The following is a 27,396-nucleotide window of genomic DNA, read 5'->3' as shown; positions in this document are numbered from 1 at the left end:
AAACCCCCCCAATTATTAAGCGAAATACTGCGGAGCTAATTCATCTACAGGAGATAGCAGTTTGGGAACTATAACAATAATTGAGAAATGCGCTCGCCAAGAGCACATCGGAAATTTGAAACTGAATTTGAACATAATCAAAAGTGGTTTTGACTTGCAATAACAAAGCTAAACATATTGGAAATGCAAAGTTTCCTTCATAAGAATATGGACAATCGAATACCCTTCACAAATGATCAATCCGAATCACAAAAACACCATCACTGAATAGTCTTAAACAACTTAAACTTGCTAACTTTGGTAGAAAAAAGAAGTTTATGTTTTAAATGTTAATGTATCGACCACTCTTAACCACGTTATGGTCTAATCCATGAACAATCCTCGGCAATGAAGGAAATTTGAATTCGTCTATTAAAAACTATTTCAATTTGTAGACATATTTAAGATTGTTTTGCCCTGATGATAACTTTGATGAAAGGTCGAAAGCTTGGCAGTAACAATTAAATTTGCTTTTTTATCAAATCTATACCGTCATCCAGGTTATTCGTGAGAAAAAAAAAACAGGGAACTGTAAGAATTAAAATCGCAACTTGTTTCTAGACAATCTTTTTTTTTTTTTTTTTTTTTGATGCTCAATGCACCCCGGAAGAAAAATTGGCTTAAATCAACCCGGTATGTGGACCAGAAATAGACCTCTACACATTTGAGGAACCGAGAGGTAAGACTTCATGATAGTACATGTGGAGAAAAATACGTTTTAATTTGAAAATGAGACCTGGACATTGTCAAATACCGGCGTAACATCTAGCAAAACGACCGAGCAGTAAATAATAAATACTTAATTTCTGCGACAGAAGATATTGTGTCGACTGGACAGCAGAGTGGAGAGGTCTAAAGCCAAATTGATGGACGGGAGTGATGTTATGGGTGTTGAATATGGCGATTAATCAATCTTTTGAGCAGGAGGCGTTCAAATATTTCACCTAGGATTGGGAAGAAGTAAAAAACAAAAAAATTATATGGAAAAAGGTGAATATAATTAAACTTTTTAGTTACCAGGCCAACAACTAATTTAAATGAAATGAAGTTCGTCTGCTGGTTAAGAACAAGGGGTTAATATCTGCAACTGCCTTACTTTGCTGAGTATAGGTTTTGTGGATGCTATACTCTGCTTCACGTATGAATTTATTTATAATTACTATTTTTAATTTATTTGGTGTCTGTGTTTCAGGATGTCTGTCGGCTGGGCTTTTGTATTTGCCTGTCTGTTGAGCGCATGCTTGGCCCAAGAAAGAAGACAGTTGGGGTTTTTGGGAGTACGAGGTAAAAAAGACGGGACAGACGAAGAGTTCAAAAGGGCGCCTACGCTTGGGTTCCAGGGTTTAAGAGGGAAGAAGGAAGACGTGTCTGACTACGATGTCGAGGAGTACAAGAGGGCACCGCCGATGGGTTTCCAAGGCGTGAGAGGGAAGAAAGGCCCGACAATGGGCTTCGTCGGGATGCGAGGGAAGAAAGACGGCTGGGACTATTTGCAGGAGGAAGAGAAGCGGGCCCCCGCGTCGGGTTTCTTTGGTATGCGGGGTAAAAAAGCTCCCGCTTCGGGATTTTTCGGGATGAGAGGAAAGAAAGGACCGTCGAACGCCGGCTTTTTTGGCATGAGAGGAAAGAAAGGGCCGAGCGGATTTCTCGGCCTAAGAGGAAAGAAGGACACTCCCGACGACATCGACTCCCTCCTTCAGTTTCTAACAGAATCTAGACGAGGTAATAAACCAATGCAGAGTAAATACAAAAACGCTTTCGGATCATAACAATATAACTTAAGATTATTAATAATTAACATGGCAACTTGTTTTTCATTTTGGATTGTCTTCATTACTCCAGTGGGAATAGGCAGTATAAATTTTACATTTATACTTGTAGAAAATTGTAAAACCTTGTTGATTTGATCATCTTGCCAAACGTTTGATCGGGTATGGCACTCTAATTTGCTGTTGAAGCTCAAGGGTTTCCTTCCTTTCACGTTCCTTCTATCTGCCAGACAGTACTGCCGCATCACTGGCTGTCTGTTTTTCTTATATTTCCATTAAATCAGGTGTCCTTCAAGGCAGCATCCTACGACCAATTCTATTCACAATATGCACAACGACATACCTGTTTTCCCTAACAGTGCTATATACTCTTTAGCTGATGACACAGCCATCCTGTCATCTTATCCAGTCTTGGTCTCGTAAATGAATTATAAAAATTAACAACAATTTGGAGATCGTGAGATGCAGTCTGGTGTGATGTAGGTTTAGAAAAGCATTTTCTTTATCATGCCAACGTTTTGATCTTGCCTCGAGAGTGCCTCTCAACACGACACACAATAATGACACATCTACATCAACAGAAAACAAACACTTTGAGCCATGAAGATGATTTCAATAAAGATTGAAACGTCGGCACAATAAAGAAAATGCTTTTCTAAACCTGCATCACACCAGACTGCATCTCACGATCTCCAAATAATCATTAATTAACAATCAGTAAAAACCACACATAAAAATTAACAAAATTAAATTCACCCACATCACATTTACACCCGAAAATCCATTTGTTGTACAGTCTATTTCAATGGAACGCCCATTCCAACCTCAGATATTATGCACTACCTGACAGACAAAAGACGAGGAATGCCCATATGACTGAAAAGATAGGAACTTAACCAATGCTACAAACTACTCCTTTGATTACTTGACCCTCCTGACAATGTATATGGATATACAGCATTGAAGTTTGGGGTTCAACGAAAAAATCCAATTCTTACAGAATCCAATCCATCCAATCAAAAATATGAAGAAAAATATTAAACTGTCCCTTCTACATTTCAAACCTAACAATCCGCAATGAGCTCTAAATCCAATTTTTAATTTTCATAATTAAATCCCGATGCAAAAACTTTCACCTCCAATATACTAGTCCAATAGTTTTCTTGTCCCAAATTCCCAGGAAATCCCACACACTATTTGAAGTGGTTGATTGATCAACTCAATATGAGAGAGTGTCACTGCTGGGTGACTTCTATCATGTGCAACATGCTAGATTGTCACAACCACTCTGCTTGCAGCACCTAAAAATATTAGTTGTTAAAATCATAATAAATGCAAAAAATTAACTTGCAGATGTTTCCTTGAATTTATAATATTTCGAAAAGATGCAGATATAAAAATTCTTGGTTGAGCTACTCTATAGACATAACAAATAGAAGTCTTCAACTATTCAAGCATCTTCTTTCTGACTAGGATTCACCAAATTTTTTCTTCTTATTATTTATTTCTAAACCCCCAGCTCTATCTATATATAATATAGATATATATAGAGTTCCTGTAATATAAATTACATATACAGAAGTCGTGAAAACTTTTAATAAAACCTTTTATCAAGTTATTTGATACAAACAGCAATGAATTTAAGTGAGTTCAGCTTTTAAAAACACCCTTCTTGCATTTTATTTACGTGATTTGAAACATTTATGATATCACATAAAGTCCAAAGGTATTTATGAATTCTAGAACCACAGACAATTTTTAATCGATCTAATTTAATAATTGAGTCAAAATGTGGTTTTGTGCACTATTTTCTATAATAGATGTACAAGTTTAAACTTCAACATCCTATTAGCTTATTTAATGTAACCAATCAAAAAGTTTTATTTGATGTTAATCACTTTAATTTTCTTTTTTAGAAATGGAAGATGCAATGGATTCAAGAGAAAAGAGGTTAGCTGGAATGATGGATCCATTTGAAGATTATCAAATGTTGAATGAGCCAGATCTCTTATAGATTATTAAATATTTTTCCTATCCTCCCCCCACCTACAATTGTCCCTTGGCCCTACTGGATTATTAATTAATAAAATAACCAACCATAAATGTCAACCATATCTTATCAATAAAAATGAATATAGAATGTAGGTAATTGAAATGTAATATATATAATATATATACATATTTGATATATATTATATATATATGCCATAAAATATTTTTTATTTACACTTATATTTATTAATGTAAAAATCAAAAAATGTTTTCCCACATATTTTTTCTTGTTTAAAATTCAATATCCATTTTAATAAGACTAATCTAATTATTAAAAAGTTTTTGTTATAACATTATTTATTTTGGATGAATGATATAGAATTTTAAATGTCAAAAATACATTTATAGTTTAGATCTTTTGTGATTATAAAAGAATTCTATATATATATATATATATATTGTATCTCCTTCTTGAAAACAAAATGTAATTAGTACGTTGTTTCTTGTTGGTAGAATTGGATTCAGAACATTAAATTTTTTTTTTTTTTTTTGATTAATACATATCTGGGTAAAAGTGTATTTATAAAATTTGTTGTTTAAATAATTATTCTAGCTAGCGAAGAATTAAAACACGAAACAGTTCTTTAACATATCAATAAAATGTGCACCATCATCTTTCCTTATCATACCAACGCATAATAAAAACAAATAATTGTTCTTTCTTAAGAATCCTCTAATAATCTTAAAAATAAAAAAAAATTGATTCTATTGAGGTAAGTAGTACAATATTTTTAGCAGTTTTGACATAACCTTTGTTTAAATTGTGGATAAAAATAAATACAATAAATTTTGATTTTTAAATAGATAAATTATAGTGCATTACTTTCTTTTCTTCTGTAGTAAATATAGATATATTTATTTTTGATGTTGAAGAAATCATTTTACATTTTAAAATCCTTAATTACTCCAACTTTCCAACTTGTAACAGCAACAATGGCTGATATTATGAAAAGGGAAAATTTCTGATGATATTTCAGAATAAAAACTAACTTTTACAACATAAAACCAAAGCGTTGTTTTATCAATTTCTTTTCTAAGCTCAAGGCATTAGTAACAAGAATCGTCAAGGATTAAAATTGAATTTTTTTCTATTTCATTTGAAATCCCCATCAAATTGAATCAAATCATGTAAAAAAATTATCTCCGGTTTCAGTATATATGCCAGCAACTAAAAAACATAAAAATTCATATAAAAAAATCATTTCTTCTTATTAATTATTAATCTATTAATTATCTAATAATTCTTTTTTTTAAGCATTGCATTCAATTTTTACACTTTTCACAGCAAATCCCAATGATTTTTATATCTGCAAATGTATAAAAAAAATGTTTATTATTTCAGTGAAATGAAATCAATTTTTATAAGATATTTCTCAAATCTCTTTACCAATCTCTCTCATCTTTTTTACATAAAATAAACAAGCTTCTCTAAAAAAACTAATTAAAATTTACAATATTACAATTGCATTATGTCAATAGTAACAGTTTGTAGTAATCACACACGTTTATCACAAAGGGAAGAGGGAAACAAAAACTAGAATTTTTGTTGTTGTGCTTTTCTTCAACGAAAGTTTATTATAATAATATTTTTATAAAACCGAATTCGGGTCCCAAGCATACTTGATCCTTTTTGATATTGAATTCAATAAGGACATTTCATTTTCCGGAATTTCAAAATTCAGTTCTGAATTTTCTATCACTCTAGTTGGCATGCAGGACTTAGGAATTACAGCTGAAAAACAAAATTGTCTCAATTATTTTCATTGTTCTTTTAAAGTTCCGATCAAGAAAGTTACCCCATCCATTTTGCAAAGCCCATCGTAATAAAATTTGTGCAGGCAAGGTCCCAAGCGAATTTGCAATTCTCATCACCTCTTCATCTTCCAGCAAATCTTTCACTCCTCCACCTCCGAGCGTCCCATATGATTGTAAAAGAATTTTTTTCGAGGTACAGAAGTCCACAAATTCTTCTGGATAACGATAATACAAGTGGTATTCAACCTAAAAACCAGTTATCATTTATCTATGGAAAGTTTTAAACACTTGGAAATCATACCTGATTAACAGCCGGTGGAATTTTGCAATGTTCATAAAGTTGTTTTAAATGGTTAAGATTATAATTCGATACCCCGATTGATCGAATTAAACCATCTTCAACACACTTCTCCAACTCGATCCAAGACTCTTTTCTGAGTATTGGGTTTTTGTCCGACCTTGAATTCACACTGTCTACCCCAGGCCAATGTATCAAGTACAAATCTATATAGCTCAAATTGAGCTTTCGTAATGATGTGGCCACTGCTTGTCTTACATTATCTTTACCTTGGTCCTTCGGGGCTAGCAAGAAAATCTTATTTCTTTAATTGTCAACAGAAAGACAAATAGGGGAAATACCGAGTTTTGAAGTTATAAACAGCTCAGATCGTGCAATGCCAAGTCGCTTTTGTAAGTCTTGCAATGCTTTCCCTATTATCTCCTCATTGTGGTACACAGTCGCTGTATCTTAACGGAAAAAACATTCTTTACCTGAAGATTGGACTATGTATTTTCAATAGTTACCAATCAGACGGTACCCAGTGGAAAGAGCTGTCTCCAACACTCGCGTCAATTGTTCCTCATCCTTCAGCAAATAAGTACCAACTGAAAAAAAAATTCTAGTATTTTTTTAATATTATATATAGAATAAATATTAAGGATAAACACAAACTAAAACCATTGTTAGGGATAAAAATAGTTACTTTTGGTGAGTTTTATGATTATTTATGAAAAGACTATTTGAAAAGGAACTAACAGATGTTCTGGTAAGATAAACTCAGATAGCCAGACAGCGATTGGAGTTGTCTACACATCTTTAGGTCCTCAGAAAAGTAATGAGATGACTCTAATTAAGGTGCCAGTAGAAGGAAATGAATTAGTTGACAAACTTAGAAAAGAAGGTGCAGTACCCATAAAAAAAAGCACCCCACAGAGTATGCTCATGAGACAAAAGCCAAAGAAAAAGCTTACACTGAAATGGTAGGTATACTATAATTTTAAAATATTACAATTTAAAATGGAAATAAAGTCTATCACTTGATGAATGGCATTAGGTTGGTTACTCTGCTTGTCACTGCCCAAATACTACCTCAAAAGTATGGGAAAAACTGAAATACTTGCTCTACACATTCAGATGGCTTCAGGGCATTATTGCACTTTTTTCTTTAAAATATTAAAATATAAAATATAAAATAGTTTATGGAAAAATATATTTTAAAAACCCAGGCATTACATGAAAAACACTTAGTTTGTTCTTAAACTACTTAATTCTGATTTTCTGTTAAGTAGTGAATTTCCTTTGAATCTCTTCTATTGTCATTCTAAATCTGCCATTTCCTTTAAGGCACCTTGTTTCTTGTCTTTGTCTTTATAAATGTTACTTTTAACATCCCATAATTCCAGTTTACCTTTATGCATTAATTCTTCAAATCCTGCTTTGAACCACTCTTTTTTGTCGTCCATGCTTACATGAGACTTATTGCAATGCCAGAAAAGTACAGAAAAGCCAACTTTTGTGACGAGTGTCAAACAAGTTTGAACTTGCAACTACAGTGTTTACATCTATTGGTATATATGTGTCAATACAAATAGCTGGTGGTTGAAATATATATTTCTTACATAAATTCGCTATTTACATTAGTTACAATTTCTGACTGACATCATGCAAAAACTGTCAGATTAAACATACCTCAAATTTTCATGCATGTAGTTTATATTAGTACTCCTTGTAGATGTTGTTATTAATCTTAAAAATTTATTTTGAATTATTTATATACTGTACATTGGTGTTACCCATATAACTCATATATGTGTTACATTAATAACACATATAACTATCTAACTATTGTTTTATAAATTATTTATTTATTTTTGTGGCTCATCCCTGATTCTTTACACACAAAAAAGAGCGCAACAATAGCGCAGTATTTAGCCTGAGTTTCCACCTATGACAAAATTTAACACTCCTGTGAAAATTACGACACAGTTTATTAACGATAGCACTCACCCTTCATGATGAACAATATTGTGCTATATTGTCAGCGTACATAGTAATTTCACAATCAAGAGAGTGCATTAATAAATATGTAGAACAAGGTCGGCTCTAAGACTGAACTTTGTGGAACCCCAGCAACAATTTAATGTGGTGGCGAGACAAATTCATTTGAGCCTACTGTAAATGTTCTTTTTTGTAGGTAGCCGTGTATTACCCTAACAACCCTTCGGGGAAAAAGTACTTTCAGGTAGTCACTCCTTGTGAATATAACTATAGTGTGGATGATGACCATCGTAACATAGACTGTTATACAGATGGTCCATTTATCAAAGGTAAAGGAAGTGGTGCTAGAATCCATATACCTAAATTAGGAATCAGCATCTCCTCCCCTCTGGCAATAACACCTCCGTTTTTCAGGCGGAAATCTGGACCATTAATGCGTGTTGCAAAACACTTATAGAAAATAAAATCAAGGGAAAAGATACTTAGAGTTTTTTCTGACAGTCAGGCTAGTCTTAGGTCATTACAAAAAGATTTGTCAACATCTAGACTGGTGGAGGAAACTGTAGATCTTATCAATAGAATCTCTTCCAAATTTGAGAACAAGGTAACCCTTATTTGGATACCAGCACATAAAGGACACTATGGCAATGAAGAAGCCTGGCCAAAGAAGGCGTTAATACTGTGTTTGTCGGGCCACAACTGGCATTACCTACTCTTTGAGCACAGCGAAAGAGAGTATTAAAAACTGGGGTATGAAACAATTCCTTAGGGAATGGAATCAATCCCCTGGACACAGGCAATCAAAGGAATATGTTAAGGAGATGAAACAAGATTAATTCTCTAACTCAAGGAAGAGAATTAGGAAGCTGATAGGTATCCTGACGGGCCACTGCCCACTGAGAAGACACCTCTCCATAATGGGTATTCTACCAGATCCCTTTTGCCGTTTTTGCGAAATAAAAGAAGAAATGGCAAGGCACTACCTCGCTGAGTGTGATAGGTACTCTAGGTCTAGATTTGAAACTTTTGAAGGAAAGGATATCACTAAATCACTCCCCGAGATTAAATGGTCCAAAATCTTGGGGTTTGTGAACAGTTCCAAGAGGTTTATATAGGACGCGTGGGCCGACCAAGTCCCGGAACTTTAAGGGATGGGTACGAGTCTACCCAGGCATTTAACCCCTCGGGTCTTGGTCACCCACCCTGCATAATATATTACCCTAACAATGTAATTTGTTAAGTTGTACTTTATAAGCCTCTAAACAAAACCTTAGTAACAAATTAAAATTTAATGTGATGTGGTCGAAAATTCAAAAACTCTAATTGGGAGGATGTGCTTAGTCCCGGATGAAGCCCATGCTGACACAGAGAATCAGCTGTATTTTCTCAAAAATTTGGCTAATTGTGATGAGAAGATTGATAGGTCTATATCTAGGAGGATTATATATATAAACACCTGGCAAGACATTAGCTAATCCTGCTAGCTAAACCTAATGACCTAATGAATATAAACTATAGACCTATCAACCTTCTGATCTACGTATGACCTATATGATTATTATTGGTTCTGTATAAATGTAAACACACATTTTACACATACCTTATTCTAAAGTGTAAGAAACTAATAATTAACTAACAAAAATGCATGTGAATTGTGAATAAATTTTCCAATCCTCACTTTCAAAGTTGAGCCAAGGGTTTATTGAAAACATTCTGCATATTATCTACAGAAATTTTGAAGTAGATTAGAAGAGAAAACCCTAGCCCGCGTAGATTTGTTTTAGTAGAAATTGATGAGCAAGTTAAAGGTAGACATCGAATTAAAATAATGTCTTACGTCCGAAAATAGGCATGAAATCCCCATTGTTGAGTTCGATGTAGCAGGATTTGACGTCTTTGCCATCGAGGACATCCTGCACGCCGAAGTAGGGCATTTTCCCTTGACAGCGCTAGTATGTTTTAGTCTGTAATTTGTACGATTTATGTTGTGTTTATGTATGAGGTTACTTGCTTAACAGTTATATGACAGCTTGCAGTGGAAACTGGATTCTGCAATAATAATCGGTTACACAAACTAGGCAAGTGGAGGTGACAGATGGCCATAAAGTTAACTGTTGCTAACGGTGTTCTCTCCCGAAGCCTAAAAAAATAATCACAACTCAAGTATTTATTACGTCAAATAAAGTAATTGAAATTTGAACTGTTTGCTTGTCATATTCGTAAGTTGAAAATTTTAACAAGCTGAAAAACAGACAGATTTCTTCGTGGATTTTTTTCTGTTTCACCTTCAACCCATCTTCTTTCCCGTTAACATTGTTGGTTTTTATAGCTTGTAATCCATAAGCTTTTGAATTCTATCCAGTGCATTTTGGATAAAACATGAAAAAGCTGAAGTATGCCTAAAGATTGCTAAACTGAACTATAAATTCTTGATGGAATCAGGGTAAAATTTTATCTTTATAAATACATTGATGGACAAATTTAATGTTCTCTTCACTTTTGTACTGTGTAAAAAAAGTGAAAGTAGACGCCCAGGAAAAAAGTATGCCCCATGATGTACTATGGCTCCTCAGGTGGCACTCCATGGTGGATGTTCTGGAGTGGTATTGCTTGGATGCCTTTCCTGAATTGGTTGATGTGCAATGAAGATCTTTTAACTTCACAGAACAAGACATAATCAAAGAAAATATAGTGCCACATGCTCCTCACATTAGTGAAAGATTTTTGCGAATGCAGGATAATACTATGCCCCATTGAGCATGTATTGTAGATGAGTTATGAGGTTGGAACACATTTGGGACCAACTTAAGCTACGAGTACAATGGCAAAACCCAGGTCCTAACACCCTAGAAAAGCTGAAAATGGCTGTTCTTGATTCACCAGGATTCTATCAGAAATCATTAATGGATGTGATTCATACCAAAGGGTAATATTTGGCATTAAAGGAGACAAAAAAATTTTTGTTACTTTTTTTTTCTTTACTTAAATAGCCCTGAGGACGGCTTCAAATAAAGTCAACATACAAATGGACTTTTTTTCAAAAACACTGGTACCCCAAGGGTTGATATGACCTCTGCTGTTGCAAACCCTCACATATATTTTTTTAAACATGTTCATATTTAAATAATAATTGTTTTTATTGTTGCAGGCCAATTAGTTGGCTTTATCACCATTTATGATCATGTATAGTAGTAAAATAGCACCATCTTCTATAAGATAAGAATTATAAGAAAACTTTGACAGACCCTTCCAAACAAAAAATAAAATAAGATAATTGTAAAAATAAAAACACTGAAACTAATAGTGGAATCTTTATTAGAGGATTAGGGAACCCTAATGTGGCCATCAGGACATGAAGGGATTGAAGGAAATAAACAAGCTGACAAGCAAGCAAAGGCAGGAGCAGCCGTCACACCCATTGAACCACAACCGCAAATTGGCACACCCCAAGCATGCTAAGAGCAGAACGGAACAAATGGACATGGAAATTAATGACCACGCACATGGATAAATTAACCAGGTGCAAAACAAAAACCTCAATATCTCGACCAGGAAAACAAGACACTACCACTCTCTCAACAGGCAGAAACTAAATAAAATAATAAGTATTTAAACTGGTCACTGTCATTTAATAACCATTTCAATAAATTGGGAAAAACATACAGAAACATGTCAACTCTACCATGAAAAAGCAGAGACATCAGAGCTGTCCTTTGTGACTGCAGAGCTTTGCTGCAGAAACAGTTCAGCCTCATTATACATAAAGAATAAGTGAAGAAGAATCACAGAAAGTCCTAAACTACTTTAAAGGTTGAGCACTTTGACTCGGAAATAAAGAAGGGTAAATTCCACAATAGATATTTTATGTCACGTGGGATAAAGAGAGACTGGTCACCGATATATAACAAATTTTAATTTTATTAAATTTAAAAAAAGAAGAACTGAGCATTGGCCAACTTTCAATGAACTGAGACACAAAATTATTGTGTTGATACTGCAAAAAGAAAGAATAAATTATTACATATTAAATATGTTAAAGTAAATTTTACTAACAAATAGCAATATTTCTGCATGGGACAAAAGGTTTAAAAACAAGACATTCATGAAAAAGAGGTAAATGCAACTTGGGCAATAACTTGTACATGAAAATTGGAAATTTCTAAGCTTCAAAATTCTAAGCTAATTTGAAACTGGAGTGCTTTACAATTACATCATAATTATTGAATATATTATTTCTAATTTACTCTTAATTTAAATTGCTAGTTTTTCTAGAGAAGCACTTGCCATGTTTTAACAATTTTTGATATTGATGATTATTTTGCTTCGATGGGTATTTTACTTCAATTGAAATTGACCTATAAAGGTTGTTTCCAAAATAAATTACTTTATATATCATATACACCTATTTTAGGCTTGGATTTTTTTTCTATAATTTTAAAGTGAATACAATTTTAAAGTGCCTAATTTTATAACGGTAATAAAGAATAAAGGGAAGTAATTTTGTTAAGTTAAAATTTAAAAATTTATTTACATTTCTAATTTAACTGTTTATTTCATTAACATTCAGCAACATAAAATGACAATTGACTTCAATATCAAACTCCAATTTAAAACAATATCATAAAAATTTATTTAAACTGTAAAAACTTCTTTATAATGGTATTTAAAACTTAAAAAAGAATGAATAAATACAAATAAAATAGAGATCAACCATACACAAATATTTCAAAAAATTGGCTTTATTAGAACCTAAAAACCATTTAATCCAGAGTGGAAATGCTGAAATTTTGCATTTGGGATTTATCCACAGCCCAGGTTCCCATAAGACATTTGAATTTATCACTCAGTTTCTTATAATCGTCAGCGGAATTTTTCACCTCCTTATAACTCATTTTTATAAATTTTTCACCACCAACCGACAGGAATTCTTTGAACAATTCCCTTCTTGAAATTGTAAGACAGCTTTTAAGCCAGTTCTTCTTTGTTGCACCCAGCTTTCGCCCTTCAACTCCAACTTCAATGTGTTGCCTTAAAAAAAAATGTTATTACTAACAACTGAATAAACTATAAAAATAATAAAATTACTATTTTGTTATACATACTCGCCATTGACCAATGTCCAGATGATGCTCTTTGGACATGGCTTTTGTGCCTTTGTAGCCTGTTTTGAATCTTTGAAAACAAACCGAGACTGATAAAAGCTTGGCGAGGAAGCACACAAAGCTCTTCCAACTAATGATCCCTTAATTATAATTTCATCGTATTGACATCCACCACCAATTATGACTGAATTTATATGCAAATTTCTATCAACCAAGTGAGAAAGTAGAGCACCCTGCAATGTAACAAAATAGAGGCATCCTTTAAACATACCACAAGTTAATAATAATACCTGAACACCGGTGAAAATCCAGCGTGCAATTTTATCAGAACAGGAAAGAGAGTCAGTCGGATCACCTCTGCCAGGTTTTGTCCTTACAGCACCTCTTTTATGATAATTTTGACCCTCTTGCTTTGGATCTTGGATAGGACTGTGCTTTAATGGCTTAGCACCGGTTCTGTGTATATCTAATTTAATTCTTTTAGCTTCTTTATTTAATTCTTTTTCATCATTCAAAACTCGCTTCTCACCAATCTTTTTCCAAGATTTTGAATGAATTAGAAAAAAAATTGAAAACCTTATGCAAGACCTTTTTTACCTTCTCGACTGGCATATCAATTATTGAAGCATCTCCACAAGGAACATGGCTTGTGAAAAAATGCAACTTTAAACCATTTTTAAATACACATTTACCACCAGGTGATATCCCAGTGAAAACGAAGGAACTCGTAGTTTGTTTTGTTTCTTTGACCTCAAACAATAAATATCTTATTAAACCTCTTCGAGCTAACACCTAAAGAGGAAAATTTAGAATTAATGCAGTTTAACTAGTGTGAATAATTTGTGAAAGATTGATGTTTGTACCTCAGCATGACTATCATTGACAGTTGTCCCTTTCTGACAGACTTGGGATTTGCCTAAACACTTTGTACCTGTGGCAAGAGAAACAACTTTGAAATTGCCATTCAACTCAAACACAAACCCAGAGAGCAACGTCCATTCTCTGCCAGCTTCTGGCTTCCCTTTTTTATCAATTTCATCATATTTAGAGAAGATCAAGGAAGCCACTTTATCTGCTATTTCCATTTTACAGTAATCATTTATCAAATATTTTTCTACATATTTAAATAAAAAGTGTTTCTGTCAAGTCCATTATTCCCATCGTTGTTTTCTTTTCTCATATGTATTGTTTGGCATCACCGCTGAAAAAAAGAAAAAAAACACAAAATACACATACTAAAATGAATTTTGGATTAGGCATGCCTAAAGATTACACCAAATTTGGTTCACTAAGTAGCCCGAATACATACTCTTTTACCAAAAGCCAAGTGCAAGACTGATTGTACTAATTTGTAGAACTTTCATTTCACAAAATTTACTGATCTGTTGTTGAAATACGCAGTTTCTTATTCTATGAAGTTAAAACGTTTTATAGTGCAATTAGGTTTCATGTCAGATAATTAGACATCAGAGGTTAAGCATAAAACTTACATCAACTTCTTGCAACAAATGACCATGTGTTGCCTTTTTTATGTTTCTTGGTGAGGCGATTCAATCCAAGAACCAAGTGTCTTATCAAATCATATAGTGGAATAGGAGAACTTTATGATCAGGCTCAGTCAAATTGAAATCATCTCAATCACAATACATTTTCTGCCCTAATATCGATTGTATAAACATCTACCAATTTGCTTTTAAAAATTTTATGATTATTTAAAACGACCCAGTTATCAGAATGTTTTTGCATGACTCAGTTGCTTTATTTTCAACAAATTTCTAACACAACATTATGAATTAAATGGTATATATTTTATATAGAGAATATTTTTTCATAGTGAAGTAGATTTTTGGATTTTATGGACACCTTTTGTATCAATTACTTCAAAGCATACTTAAAATAAGCATAATTTGAATGTCTCACATCTCAGTGAATCTTTGTACTGAACATTTTTATGAAAAACACGAATGTCAGCTCAAAAACCAAACCAAGTATATTTAAAATTTATTTGTATTTTGGCAGTTTGCAAAAAGACAGATGTGTTCTAATATTATTCAGACAATATCATCAGGATTCCAGTCGTACTTTTTTCTTGTTGTTATGCCATCTAATGCCTTCATCTTTTCAGGAGGGATAACAAAATTCAATTGGGAATTTTCCTGAATCCTTTCAGGCTTGGAGGATTTTGGAATTACAGCTGAAATAATAAAATTATGGTAATTCATATAAAAACTTTATTTTATGATGTTTCTACGCCAGTAGAACTCCAGATTTTTAAATTTTGATATAGTTAATAAATGTTTGTTTAATGGTCTTATATTTAAATAATTGAAAATGAAATGAATGAAAGAAAACAGCAATAATATTTCCACTACACAATACAAATGTATATAGCAAAGGATTTTCTACTGATGGAAAAGTAATGAAAAATGAAATTTCTGTTTGGATTTATTATTAGGTTTTTACTCTTTTTTTCTAGTAAATTTAATCACCATCCAATTGGTGAATCCAAAGATACAAAAATCAACGAAATACTTAAATGTATGTTTTAAAACTTGGAATAAAATAAACTTACGCTAGTTTCTTCACCAAGCAGAACTGAGTGCTTGGATTACTGGTGTTCTACTAGTGTATATTTCTACAATTAATAAAGCCCATACCAAAGCCTTTTTGCAAAGACCACCTTAACAGCAACTGAGGCACAGTGACTTTCAAATCTTGAGCAACTTGTACAGCCGTTGGATCATTTAATAGAACATTTGCTCCTTCTTCGCCCCCAAATGAACCATAAGCTTGTAACAAAAGATTCCTATTGCTACAGAAGTTTATTATATCGTCCTTCTGCCGATAATGAATGTGAAACTCTACCTAAATTCAAATAATTTATTGTCCGACATAAAAATAATACATTAATAAAAATCAAGTGATTACTTGATTGACTGATGGTTCAATGCTACAGTATGAATACAGATTTTCTAAATGGGGAAAAGTATAATTCGACACTCCAATCGACTTAACAAGCCCGTCTCGGACACACGACTCCAACTCATGCCAAGATTCTTTCCGTAACGTCTTGTTTTGAGGATGATTCGGCTTTAAGTTCCCAGCTCCTGGCCAATGTATTAAAAACATATCTAAATAATTAAGCTGTAACTTTTTCAAAGAAGTCGTCACAGCTTTCTTAACTTTGTCCCTTCCGTGCTCCTTGGGAGCTGAAAAGCAATTTACGATTCACTTTTATTCAATACTTGTTTTGCACTAAGTGGTTATATATCTAATATTACATAGTTTTGAAACTATAAAGAGTTCATTGCGATTGATTTGCAGTTTGGCTAAAACATTTTTCAAAGCATCTCCAATTAAATCTTCATTGTCATAAGTGCTTGCAGTATCTGAAATTTATTGGGGTTGGCCAATAAACAGGACAGTAATAAAGATCTCTGCAATAAAATAAATGTTACCAATCAAGCGATAACCATTGGAGATGGCAGTTTCTAAGGCCGCTTCCAAAACATGCTTATCTGACATTTTGTATGTGCCAACTGGAAATATAATTTAAATAATTTCCAATAAAATATATTACTGAGTGTGGACTACTTCAAGTTCAATTTTGAATTTTACAAAAATTGTTTTAATGGGAGAATCTGTATGAAAAATTTTGGTATTTAGGAAGGGAGAATTGTGTAAAACTCTTTCATTATGAGTAACTCAAGGATTCGATATTCTTTAAAATTAAATATTTTGGGAAAACTTTTTCTTTTGCTATATAATATTTGGATCTTTATTCTTTATAGTGTAGGCTATTAAATTAAAGCTTGTCATGTGTCACTGGAGCCAGGAGCTCAATGCCAACTGTGGCCTTTGAGGTGTTAAACCTCCCACCACTTCATATTTGAATCTAAGGAGAAGCCAGAGTAGCAGCCCACAGACACATAATTGGAAAACCATCTGCAAGGATAGGCCGTGTAGCAATGGAAATTGAGGAAGGAGATTCAGGCAGAAGTCATATTAGACATGCCAATCAATGCCACCCTCCAAAATACAACTTTACTGAAAAGAACAAGGTACTGATACCAGAATGAACCAAAGAAAACCGCTAAAGGCAAATTCCTAGTGGTACACTGACAGCTCAAAAACTGACAAGAGCATGAGGGCTGGAGTCTTTGGAGGACCTAGGTAAATACGCTACAGTTTTCCAGTCTTAAATCATAATGATTGAACACTGCACCAGAGAAATCAAAAAGCTAGGAATACTTTCCCGGAAGATATCCATCTTCTCTGATAGTCAGGCAGCACTAAAGGTCCTAGCCTCATGAGGTGAAGACAAATTTTTTGGAAATGCATGAAGCCCTGGTGGAAGTCACCAATGACCTGAGCCTAGCGTGGGACCCTGGGCATAGAGGCAAAGAAAAAGGTTGACAAGTTGGCCAAAGAGGTAGGCTCTAGGCCCTGAACCCTACTGTAGCATAGCATCTTGCCACAAAAGGGTATATGTTTTAAAATGAATCCTTAATAAGTCCAAAGTTTGGTAGAATAATACCCCAGGCATGAAGCATGTGATAGAAAGGCCAGCCGCAAAACTTATAAAGGAATTACTGAAAAGCAACTGTAACCGAACCAGGATTCTGGTTGTACTACTGACAGGGTGCTGCCACCTAAGAAGGTACATTCACCGGCTAGGAGTACAGAAAGAAGAAACATTGAATTGGTACTGGTAAGGGGAGGAGACAGTTTATATATTGATACAAAATTGGATATTCAGGACATAGAAGCAATGAAAGGAGCCTTAAAAGTTGACCAACAAAGGAGCCATTATGAATAATCTAGGCCCTGAACTCTGTTGTGGCCCACCACCCTACATACATCCAGAAATGAATCCTTAATGAGTCCAAAACCTGATGGAGCAATACCCCAGCATGAGGCCTGAGAAGAGATCAGGTCATTCGCAAGACTTACAAAGGAACTATTTGAAGGAAATAGCCACAATAAAACCAGGATTCTGCTGCCTAAGAAGGCACATGCATTGGATAGCAATATAGACGAAAGAAACATTGTACAGAACTAGGAAAAGAGGAGACCGAAGTACACATTTTATGTTTTTGTGGGTGTCTTTGTAAGTGCAGATTCTTCTTGCTAGGAGAGGAAAAGCTGTAAGCAAGATCCTACACTGAGGAGCATTAAAGCACTAAAAGCAGCTAGGCAAGGATATGTAAGACTAGCTATTTATAATTGAGGAGCACAACAGCTCAACTCAGATCGAGGTACAGAATGTGTCTTCTTGCCACTTCTTTTATCCCTAAACTTAATCCCTAACCAAGCGAGTTACGAGTTAGCGAATGAAGCCTTTCGACTAGTTCACCTTGATCTCGTGTAGGAATCTTGTTAAAAATCGGTCACAATATGTAGAAATACATTCCAAAATAAAGGAAATATCAAAAGTCTAAAATAACTTGGAATATGGATGTTTTTCAACCTATTTTTCAGTTTGACATACCGGTTGAGGCACGAGAGTGATGTTTTTAATCTTGTAGCTTTTTATTTCATTTTTCTGGTATTATAAAACCAAAAAGCACACTATTTCAGCTTTTGAAATAGTAAAACAAATTGCTAGTCAGAATATATTTCAAATGAATATTTTTCACTACCAGTTAATCCAACAACTGGCAGAATGAGAATGGCAATAGATTTTTGTCTTGTACAGGAAGTTTCAATGGAAATCCTATTATTAAATGTTGCATGCCAAATGTGAAACTGATTTTTCATTTTTTTAATGAAAAAAATTAGCCGGCTAACTAATTTTAATTGTAAAATTTGAATCTTACATCCGAGGACGGGCATCTTTTCGCCGTTTTTCAATGTCACCCGTGCCTTCTTGGGTTCTGCTATATCGATGCATCTTTTCGTCCCTACGTAAGTCATTTTTTTCTATTTTTGTGAGATGTTTTTCAGATTTTTCGTTTCTAGAATTGACAGTAAAATAAAAGGCAGTGAAATTTCGAGTCTCCGCACGAAAGGTTTTCTCCTGTGGTTCAAACTGTGCCTAACATTGAAAAATTAATTTTGTACTACGTGAAAAAGTCAGTCACACCGACGACAACAGGCGAAACTGACCATGATTTAAATATATAAAAATACAAACAATTTATTTATTATTTAAAAAAGGGGAATCAAGACAGCACTGTTGATTTTTCGGAGGTTACGGCATTCAGTTTGACATTTAAGGATTAATAACATTTACAATAATTTACACGTTAAAATTGTCAAGTAAGTAAAAACGGACAGGCTTTTTCCTTCTTTCCAAGAGATGAAAAGAAATTTTAAAATTTCAGGCGTGGACGTACCTAGAAAATGCTGAGGACTTTCGCCACTAGGCTGCTTAAAGCACGCTTTACATGTCAAACCAACAATTACTCCAACAAATCTTGTCAGAACGATAGGTTCGCCGTTGTAAGTATTGTCAGTCTGCTTAACCAATAACTTTATAGACCTTAGGATCTTGGTTATGGATAACCATCTGGATGGCTCCATTTCTAGTGGTGGGAGACAGATTTTTAAACATTTCAATTTTTTAGAATAGCTCTGACAGGTCTTGCATTAATGTGTTACAAATAATTCTTCAACTATAAACAAATTCTAAATCAACATCCATGATGACTATATTTATTATTTATTTAATAATATTAATATTTATCGTTCTTCTCCTTTCCTTGCATCCTCTGAAGTCTCCCAAGGATCACACTTAGGCCCCTTTCTGTTGAATACTTTCATTAACAATATTGAATTGGCTCTTAATGTCACACACTTTCTCCTATTCGCGGATGGCTTCAAAATTTTCCAAAGAATTCATTCTGAATCTGACTGCATTTATTTACAGTCTAGACTAATTAACCTGGAAAAGTGGTGCATTAATAACTAGGCCGATGGACAAATTTAACCCACTGCTTAATTTATTTAGTTTAAAATTCTACATTAGTTAATTAAGATTTAGATAATTAAGAGTTATCATAGTCAAAATAGACAATAAAGGATGCTTTGTTTACTTCTTTTATTTATTTTTGTACTGATTAATCCTATTTGCATAAAAATAATAAATTATGCTCTTCTATTCTGCTATGCCTAAAGGTCACTTTTTGTTAATTATTTCCCGTCTTTGATTTTATTTAATATTATTCTTATTCTTAAACCTTTTTCAATGGCTCTAATAAGGCGTTTGCGTGAGTATGAAAGTGTCAGGGTCATAACATTGTTAGAGGAAGCATACAGCCAGTGCCAAGTTGCCAGGAGAGTGTAAATCACCCTAAAGTCAAGAGGATGGTTTCTTCGGTGCTTTATAGAAAAAGGGCTTTACGCCAGAAGGCCTGGACAAGGTCGTCCTAGGCCTACTGTTGAGAGAAAGACGATACATTCATCCATCATCAGGCTTTACGGTAAATGAGTTAAGAAGTCTGATGAGACAAGTCCGAATGTTTCGATTTCCTCCAGGACTGTAATATCTGAGGAATAATTTTCCACTTGAGGCTCTATTGTTGTACAAACTTCTTAACAACTAGATGACACTTTTTTATTTTCTCCCTGGGCAATACCGGGTAATAAAACTAGTACATATGTTATATATTCCACATATTCCTAGTTTTATTCAAGTATTTTATTGTATTAATGTGATATTGATTTATTTTTTATTAAATTAATCCGTATTTGCTTAGAGGTCATAATTTACCATATTAATTATTCTTTTTTAATTTTTCATATCAACCAAAAACCTTAGATAAAAAGAATTGATTGGAATTATTTTGTCATGATGATTGTTAGTTTTATTAAAACAATTTAATTGTCAATTTCATATATTATATTTTATTTGTGTATTATTATATCATTATTTCAATTATTATTTCTTATATATTTTATAAATATACTTTTCTATTCATTGTACATTTTCTATTATATTATTTCATTGTAAATTTTAATTTACTTTGAAAACTGTTACATTTCTATATTTTGTGCATATACCCAGTTATGGATAACAAACTATAGTTTTTCTAGTGGTTAAAGTGGCTTTCTCTAAATTATATTTAAATTTTGGAGAATAACCCTGTTCAGATAATTCTTGCATTTTTATATTTGAAATGCATTTTATTGTTTAACTGTCAATAACTTAAAAAACAACTGTCTTGAGAATAGACAGGCAAAGATTACTAATTAGATGACTCCACTTCTAAGGTGAACTTTTTACATTTTGCTAAAACTTATTGCATTCCAATTTTGAAGAGGAATATACCTTCTCTAATTGCTCTTGTTATTTACTATTACTGATGTAAATAAGCTCAAATCTACTCAAGCATGTAGATAGATACACACTATATTATAAAGTAGAGCTTATCACTTCTTGTAGTCCCCCTTTGTAATTTGCAATAAACTACCGGCAGGCCTCAAGAATCATCCACCCCGGGTGTTGGCAGTCCAGAATCAGAGATCAATCTTATCGATCCAGCCGCTGAGGTTACTACACCATTAATAGTTTACACTTTACACTACCATTCACTCAGTTAGGTTAGTATAGTACTTGATATTCCTTCATCACCCTTTTCACCTATTACACTAACATAATTGATGGGGTACTGAATATTCTGCCATCAAGTCCTCTCACATTAAACATTCATGTTAATAAATACATTCTCAACACATCCTAGGGACTCAAAACTTATCATTACTATATACAATAAAACAACCCTGTTTCCACCAAGAATCAAAATAGGAGACCCAGTTACTCACTGCTGTGCTCATTTCTCATATCAGGTGGCATTCCTACATGTTCCATATGGGACCAAAGAAAGGCACCCTTCAGTTAAGTGGGTGTAGAGCAACCTTTCTCTGCATACTGGCTACGCACTTCGGATACGTATTCTAAAAAAGTGGTCTTGTATTAATATGTCCTGAATAAATTAAATTGATAAAAACAAATTAACATTCATATACAATTGAACATTTTATTTTTCTCAGCTTAGATTAATATTTTCTTAAAATTATTTACAATTTCTGACTGGTAATTTCTGATGGAGAAATTTGTTTGTTTAGGTGCTTTCTGGTTGTGGTGTTTTCGATGGAACCGAAATCCATGAAGCTGCTCACATTCTCTCCCACCTTACCAGAGCCGGGGTAAATCCAGTCATGTTTGCTCCAGAAATGCCCCACTGCGAAATCGTAAATCACAATACGGTCAGTATTTTAATTGCTATCCATACTCCCCGTACATCACTGTATTTTTCATTTTTATATTTTAATTTGAAGTTGAATTAAAGGGAGACCCTGAACCGAAAGTGAAGAGGGGGGTGCTTGATGAATCAGCAAGAATAGCGAGAGGCCCCGTTAGGCCCCTTTCAGAACTCGCTTCGCTTGAAACCACAGCTTTATTCCAAGCAGTCATCTTCCCTGGAGGATTCGGCGTCGCAAAAAATTTGTATATCACTACATAATCAATATAACCACTTATTGTTCTAATAGTTTGTTCACTTTGAAGATCGAACTTCGCAACTCATGGTCCAGCATGTACAGTACACCCTGAAGTAGTGAAAGTCATACAAAATTTTCACAGTGAAAAGAAACCCATCGGACTAGCCTGTATAGCTCCAATTCTAGTCGCAAGAGTGTTAGGCAATGTTAGGATCACTTTAGGAAAAGACTGTAAGTTATATGTTAGAAATGTTACTTATAGACCTTCAATGTACTAACAATAAGCAACTCAGAAAATTATGTTTATTTTAGAAACAAATTTCTAATTTATATTTGATACAAAATGTAACAACAATTTTTTCCAGTGAAATGTGATGGTTGGCCACACCATGGAGCCATTCAGGCTGCAAAAGATATGGGAGCTACTGTAGAATCAAAGGTGAGTTATTTGAAATAACTACAAACAAAACCTAAATTAAATCCTAAACATATTTTCAGGATTACAATGAGGTCAGTTACGATGAGAAAAATCAAATATTTTCTACACCGGCTTTTATGTACAATGGAAAATTCCACGAGATCAGCGACGGTCTTGAAATATTTATTAAGTTCATGATTTTAAACATGCAACAATCAAAAAAGAATTAAACATCATAAACTAATTGACTGCAGTTTATTTTAAAGGTTCAAAATGAGACACCTTGAAACTAATTCGTAAGAACTGCTTTGATGTCAATATGTTGAGACTGATCATAAAAATAAATACTGTTATTTTCCTCTAAGTTTTATTGCCCTAGCATAAATCATAGTATAATATGAACAATGAAATAGTCAATGTCACACAAATCTAGTAGGCTGAATTCAAATTATCTCTCTTGTACGACATTTTTAATGATTGATGTTTAAAAATGTTTATGAATAAAATACGGTTGTGTTTACCTTGTTTAATAGAAAAGGTGAAAAAAGAACAAAATGGTTTATAGATCTGTTATTTCCCTCTAAGTTAATTAAGTCTTCCTTAAACTTATTACCCCATCATAAATCATAGTATAATATGAACAGTGAAACAGTCAATGTCACACAAATCTAGTGGGCTGAATTCAAATTATCTCTATAATACGTGACAATTTTAATGTTTTATGTTTAAAAATATTTATGAACAAAATTAAGGTTGCTTTTACCTTGTTTAATAGATAAGATGAAAAAAAAAAGATTATGTAATCAGCTGAGATTTTTTTATGGCGTACAAATTGTGTGAAAAATTCTCATTTTTTTTTTTTAACATTATAAACATGTAAAAATAATCTGTAACTTCTAATTTAACCCGTGTACACCCTCCCTGATAACACGAAAATGGTCACCAACATTTCTATTCCTTACTGTACATTGTATATGCTACTTGTTGTAAATAAAAAATATTAAAAAAATTAGTAAATTTGAGACAGTATATTTTAAAAAAGACGATTCACAAAGACTTTATGGAGGGACATCAACACAATTATTAAATTAACACTCATCACCTCTATCATGAGGACAAGCTATTTGATATAAGAACTGGGCAATTGTTCTAACCGGGCGACCAGTCATAAGTCCTTTTCTAAGGTAAGGATGACCATAACCGGTAGATAGCAAACCAGTACCTGTTATGTCTAGATGCATCAAGTCAATACCAGGAGGAGCAAATTCCTATTAAAAAAAATGAAATTTTAGTTTCTCTATGAACATAAGCAATTGATGATAGTATACCCTTATAAATGCTGCTCCAAGACAAGGAGCGGCCCCTGTTCCTTTCCCTACATTATGGACATCAACTCCGGTATAAGCTGAAAATAATAAAATTATCATATTTATCAATGTACGATTGAAATTTGGAAAATATCAACTGTGACGGAATTACATGTAATTTTTTTGGTGTAGTATTTCCAGAACGGGAACCTCCAAACTCTATCACCCGTCTCTGCACCAGCTCGATTAATCTCTCTCCAAATAGGATTAGAGTTTGTAAATACTGCAGAGCATCCAGACCCAAGTCCCCAGCGGACTCCAGCTATAAAAGTATATACAAATTATATTGTTTTTTTTTCAGCGAATATAAGAAAAAAATAAGTATGAAAATACGCACGTGTTAGGGTCGCGATTGAAGTGACCATGCAGGGATAAAGTGTATTCGAATAGACAAGAGGATCTACCATGATTATTCGTCCTTCATTGTCAGTGTCCTCAACAACGATTGTTTTACCGTTGAGTCCAACCACGACATCGCCAGGTTTAATGGCCATACCACCAGGTTGGTTCTCACAAAGCGGTATTAGAGCTAGATATTGAATTTATAAACTATGTTAATATTTTATAATCCAGTACCTACTCAAAAATAGTTTTAAAAAATTTTAGCCAAATTTGAGATTCATTGTAATACCATGAAAACTATTAGTTTCATCCTAATGAGAATCAAGTGAACGTTACCTCGGACGTTTATGGGCAAAGCCATTGAAGCGATACATTTAAGGACGCCTACGATTACTGCAGCTCCTGCTAAATCTCCTCGGTACTCAGACATTCCCTCGCACTTTTTCAAGCAGAGGCCACCACTGTCAAAGGTGATGCCTTTGCCTGTCAAACGATTAATATTAATGATTATTTCCTTAAATTAAATTACAACTGTTTTACCGATGAAAACGATAGGTTTGTCATCCGGCTGTCCACCGCAATAGCCGATTTCAAGTAAAAGAGGTTCTTCGCAGGAGCCCTTGGCGAGTGTGAGAAAAGCATTGAATTTTTTTTGCTCCAGCCAATCTCTGTCCCTTACTTCTACTTGAATCCCACAAGCACACAGCAAATCTAGCGCGTGCTAAATAACAAATATATTATTATTTATAGTTGTTCATTATTTGTTTTGTAAATTAATATGAGTGTATTTTGCTTCTATTTTTTCTATTTGCTTCACATTTTTTTGTCTACCAAACTTCTTATTTGGAATGTAAAATGAAATAATTTTATCTTTTAAATTTCATTTGTGAGCATATAGATTTCTTAAAAAGCTTTTTTTTAAATAAATAAATACAACCTCCCACAACAATAATTATATGTTATATTGTTATATACTTGTGAAAACAAAATGGGAGTCATCAAATTGGCTGGAGTTTCTTCAAGTTTTCTCGCGACGTTTTGACAATCGGCTCTTAACGCTCCACGTGCCCATCCTTCCCTGTATTTAAAAATGCGGATAATTTAGATTGAGTAAATTAGTGATGACAGTAAAAATGCTAGTTACCTGTCTTGATCTTCGAACATTTCTATTTTTGCATTGATATATTGGTGGTCCCTGTTTTTTAGTTCTTGGTATTGCCATGTTCCCAAAATAGCGCCTTCAGCTGCTGACTCCGTATTTGTGAATCCTTCAACAAATATAGTGCCCAGACCTGTTTCATGCAAAGCTCTTGCACCGACACCAGCAGCCCAACGGATGTTTTCTTTGCATTCATCAAGATTTTCACTTTCAGTTAAACCTATGCCTTCTTGGCCCAGACCGGCTACAGCGATGGAGTATAACTCTGGATGAATGTTGGAGTAAACCTGAGCTGTGCCTTTTTTTATAGTCATGTCACTGAAAAATAAAATTATAAAAGTAAAAAATTTCTATTCTGTTTTCCGTACTGATTCACAAATTTATATTGAAAAAAATAAAATTCACCCTTTCAAGAGTGCTCTCAATTTCCCTCCTGTCTCTTCATCAATTTTCAAAGCTGTTGGCGTCAATTTAAGTTCACCAGGGCTACATCCATCATATGCTCCAACTACCAAACCTTTCTGTAATATTCAAAAATAATTAGTATTATATTATTTTAAATAGCTAAAAAAACTATTTTCTTAGCAGTCAAGTCAAATTAAATGGGATACTTGTTAAGCAAAATCAAATTTGGATTATAAAATGAAATTTATGTTATCCTTAAAACAAGATTTAGCAGTTGTTTATTTCAATTATAATAGTAATATTAATGACATTACTTTGTTATATTTTTCAAAATTACTTATTTTAAATAAATTGCTGAATCAATTCAATTACACAGAAGAAGAATTATATCAGAAGAGACTAGTAAAATAATACTTTCCATTGAACAATCATTGAAAAATATAACAATTTGATTTTTATGCACTGTGAATAAACCAAATTAATAACAATAGTAAAGAAATTGTTAAAAATAAATAGCCAAGAAAGTTTTATGACTTTCACCGGCCGAATGATTTTTTCACTCATTTTGCTTATAGCCTGTTTTTAAAATATTTTTCTGGCCTTCTGTAGGAAGTGTGAAGCAGGCAATATTTTAGACAAAATGATTTTATAAGTTCCAATTTTCATGGTATTTATCCAAAATAAAGATTGCCGTTATTGCAACGTAGAAATTTGGGCGTTCAGTTTTGACTTATTGATTTTATTACCTTAGTGGAACTTCCTCCGCAGTCTGCATATGTTCGCTTTGTGAAAAGCCAAAAGGCAATTCTTTGATTCTTCCTGTTGTACTTTAATACTTGATCTAGCATTTTTAATTTGATTTCTTTTTATATTTTGTGTATGCTAATAACTTACTATGAATTTAGGAACAACCAAAAAGTGTATTACATTGTCATTAAAATTTGGTGTCTAAAATAATATGCCACTTTTCATAGCCAGCTGATGTAATTTTTTCATTTTTCTTTTTTTTTAATTTTATAACATGATTTTTGACATGTTTCCCTAATGTTATTAATTGTTTTGGAATTACTTGAAATATAATCTCTTTGCAGGGAACCAATGTAAGGCATTTCAAGTTATTATTTGTTGTATAATAAATTACTAAATTATTCAAAATAATAAATGAATTGTTTAAAAAATTTTTGTTGGGCATACAGAGAATATAAATACAAATGTTTTTAGTGGCATTTGTAAAACAAAAAAGATTTATTTTCTTTCTTTTTAAAG

The 27,396-nt window shown here is 33.2% G+C and overlaps 6 protein-coding genes across 7 annotated transcripts; 2 read left to right on the top strand and 4 right to left on the bottom strand.

The window, feature by feature from the left end:
• The first annotated feature begins 1,210 nt into the window (after window positions 1-1,210).
• Window positions 1,211-3,979, top strand: LOC106661699 (tachykinins). Its single transcript, XM_014385246.2, has 2 exons — window positions 1,211-1,761; window positions 3,725-3,979. The coding sequence occupies exons 1-2, from the start codon at window positions 1,233-1,235 to the stop codon at window positions 3,820-3,822; spliced, it is 627 nt and encodes a 208-aa protein (XP_014240732.1). The 5' UTR covers window positions 1,211-1,232; the 3' UTR covers window positions 3,823-3,979.
• Window positions 3,980-5,400: 1,421 nt separating this feature from the next.
• Window positions 5,401-10,027, bottom strand: LOC106661956 (glyoxal reductase-like). The gene is made up of 6 exons (XM_014385735.2): window positions 9,731-10,027; window positions 6,420-6,500; window positions 6,255-6,362; window positions 5,917-6,197; window positions 5,657-5,861; window positions 5,401-5,592 (listed from the first exon to the last, which is right to left on the bottom strand). Exons 1-6 carry the CDS (start codon window positions 9,825-9,827, stop codon window positions 5,450-5,452), a joined length of 915 nt encoding a protein of 304 aa, XP_014241221.1. The 5' UTR covers window positions 9,828-10,027; the 3' UTR covers window positions 5,401-5,449.
• A 2,530-nt stretch (window positions 10,028-12,557) lies between these two features.
• LOC106661828 (tRNA-specific adenosine deaminase 1) lies at window positions 12,558-14,872 on the bottom strand. Of its 2 annotated transcripts, none has more exons than XM_014385508.2 (6): window positions 14,305-14,872; window positions 13,859-14,196; window positions 13,593-13,787; window positions 13,286-13,528; window positions 12,996-13,228; window positions 12,558-12,921 (listed from the first exon to the last, which is right to left on the bottom strand). In XM_014385508.2, the coding sequence occupies exons 2-6, from the start codon at window positions 14,078-14,080 to the stop codon at window positions 12,654-12,656; spliced, it is 1,161 nt and encodes a 386-aa protein (XP_014240994.1). In that variant the 5' UTR covers window positions 14,081-14,196; window positions 14,305-14,872; the 3' UTR covers window positions 12,558-12,653. The 2 variants fall into 2 exon arrangements, with proteins under 2 accessions (XP_014240994.1, XP_014240993.1); XM_014385507.2 differs by having other exon boundaries at window positions 13,859-14,405; window positions 14,486-14,872.
• A 90-nt stretch (window positions 14,873-14,962) lies between these two features.
• LOC106661829 (uncharacterized oxidoreductase YtbE-like) lies at window positions 14,963-19,125 on the bottom strand. Its single transcript, XM_014385510.1, has 6 exons — window positions 18,815-19,125; window positions 16,454-16,534; window positions 16,277-16,384; window positions 15,924-16,204; window positions 15,653-15,860; window positions 14,963-15,189 (listed from the first exon to the last, which is right to left on the bottom strand). Exons 1-6 carry the CDS (start codon window positions 18,909-18,911, stop codon window positions 15,047-15,049), a joined length of 918 nt encoding a protein of 305 aa, XP_014240996.1. The 5' UTR covers window positions 18,912-19,125; the 3' UTR covers window positions 14,963-15,046.
• On the top strand, window positions 19,037-23,221 carry LOC106661830 (ES1 protein homolog, mitochondrial-like). The gene is made up of 7 exons (XM_014385511.1): window positions 19,037-19,256; window positions 19,322-19,439; window positions 22,065-22,205; window positions 22,289-22,446; window positions 22,507-22,670; window positions 22,805-22,878; window positions 22,938-23,221. The coding sequence occupies exons 2-7, from the start codon at window positions 19,341-19,343 to the stop codon at window positions 23,085-23,087; spliced, it is 786 nt and encodes a 261-aa protein (XP_014240997.1). The 5' UTR covers window positions 19,037-19,256; window positions 19,322-19,340; the 3' UTR covers window positions 23,088-23,221.
• A 649-nt stretch (window positions 23,222-23,870) lies between these two features.
• Window positions 23,871-27,184, bottom strand: LOC106661827 (cytosol aminopeptidase-like). The gene is made up of 10 exons (XM_014385506.1): window positions 26,877-27,184; window positions 26,131-26,246; window positions 25,711-26,043; window positions 25,542-25,644; window positions 25,107-25,287; window positions 24,903-25,049; window positions 24,562-24,753; window positions 24,337-24,486; window positions 24,186-24,262; window positions 23,871-24,125 (listed from the first exon to the last, which is right to left on the bottom strand). The coding sequence occupies exons 1-10, from the start codon at window positions 26,976-26,978 to the stop codon at window positions 23,946-23,948; spliced, it is 1,581 nt and encodes a 526-aa protein (XP_014240992.1). The 5' UTR covers window positions 26,979-27,184; the 3' UTR covers window positions 23,871-23,945.
• Between the last annotated feature and the right edge of the window lie 212 nt (window positions 27,185-27,396).

This window comes from Cimex lectularius, unplaced genomic scaffold (genome assembly GCF_000648675.2).
Source record: "Cimex lectularius strain Harlan isolate CLEC.00 unplaced genomic scaffold, Clec_2.1 scaffold34, whole genome shotgun sequence".
NCBI lineage: Eukaryota > Metazoa > Arthropoda > Insecta > Hemiptera > Cimicidae > Cimex > Cimex lectularius.
The sequence above is the reverse complement of the archived record's forward strand: the minus strand, read 5'-3'. Positions and strand labels throughout refer to the sequence as shown.

What these genes read in the sequence shown, in the direction of transcription:
- LOC106661699 (XM_014385246.2), top strand. Translation starts at nt 1,233, where the DNA reads ATGTCTGTCGGCTGGGCTTTTGTATTTGCCTGTCTGTTGAGCGCATGC. An exon ending in TCTAACAGAATCTAGACGAG is followed by an intron (nt 1,762 to 3,724) that starts GTAATAAACCAA and finishes TTTCTTTTTTAG; the next exon opens with AAATGGAAGATGCAATGGAT.
- LOC106661956 (XM_014385735.2), bottom strand. Translation starts at nt 9,827, where the DNA reads ATGCCCTACTTCGGCGTGCAGGATGTCCTCGATGGCAAAGACGTCAAA. An exon ending in TTCCACCGGCTGTTAATCAG is followed by an intron (nt 5,862 to 5,916) that starts GTATGATTTCCA and finishes ACTGGTTTTTAG; the next exon opens with GTTGAATACCACTTGTATTA. An exon ending in GGCTTTGCAAAATGGATGGG is followed by an intron (nt 5,593 to 5,656) that starts GTAACTTTCTTG and finishes TTTGTTTTTCAG; the next exon opens with CTGTAATTCCTAAGTCCTGC.
- LOC106661828 (XM_014385508.2), bottom strand. Translation starts at nt 14,080, where the DNA reads ATGGAAATAGCAGATAAAGTGGCTTCCTTGATCTTCTCTAAATATGAT. An exon ending in TCAATGATAGTCATGCTGAG is followed by an intron (nt 13,788 to 13,858) that starts GTACAAACATCA and finishes TTTCCTCTTTAG; the next exon opens with GTGTTAGCTCGAAGAGGTTT. An exon ending in TGGACATTGGTCAATGGCGA is followed by an intron (nt 12,922 to 12,995) that starts GTATGTATAACA and finishes TTTTTTTTTAAG; the next exon opens with GCAACACATTGAAGTTGGAG.
- LOC106661829 (XM_014385510.1), bottom strand. Translation starts at nt 18,911, where the DNA reads ATGACTTACGTAGGGACGAAAAGATGCATCGATATAGCAGAACCCAAG. An exon ending in CTTTATAGTTTCAAAACTAT is followed by an intron (nt 16,205 to 16,276) that starts GTAATATTAGAT and finishes ATTGCTTTTCAG; the next exon opens with CTCCCAAGGAGCACGGAAGG. An exon ending in GTCTTTGCAAAAAGGCTTTG is followed by an intron (nt 15,190 to 15,652) that starts GTATGGGCTTTA and finishes TTATTATTTCAG; the next exon opens with CTGTAATTCCAAAATCCTCC.
- LOC106661830 (XM_014385511.1), top strand. Translation starts at nt 19,341, where the DNA reads ATGCTGAGGACTTTCGCCACTAGGCTGCTTAAAGCACGCTTTACATGT. An exon ending in GATCACTTTAGGAAAAGACT is followed by an intron (nt 22,671 to 22,804) that starts GTAAGTTATATG and finishes AATTTTTTCCAG; the next exon opens with TGAAATGTGATGGTTGGCCA. An exon ending in GAGCTACTGTAGAATCAAAG is followed by an intron (nt 22,879 to 22,937) that starts GTGAGTTATTTG and finishes ACATATTTTCAG; the next exon opens with GATTACAATGAGGTCAGTTA.
- LOC106661827 (XM_014385506.1), bottom strand. Translation starts at nt 26,978, where the DNA reads ATGCTAGATCAAGTATTAAAGTACAACAGGAAGAATCAAAGAATTGCC. An exon ending in GCGGAGGAAGTTCCACTAAG is followed by an intron (nt 26,247 to 26,876) that starts GTAATAAAATCA and finishes TGAATATTACAG; the next exon opens with AAAGGTTTGGTAGTTGGAGC. An exon ending in ATGTTCGAAGATCAAGACAG is followed by an intron (nt 25,645 to 25,710) that starts GTAACTAGCATT and finishes TTTTAAATACAG; the next exon opens with GGAAGGATGGGCACGTGGAG.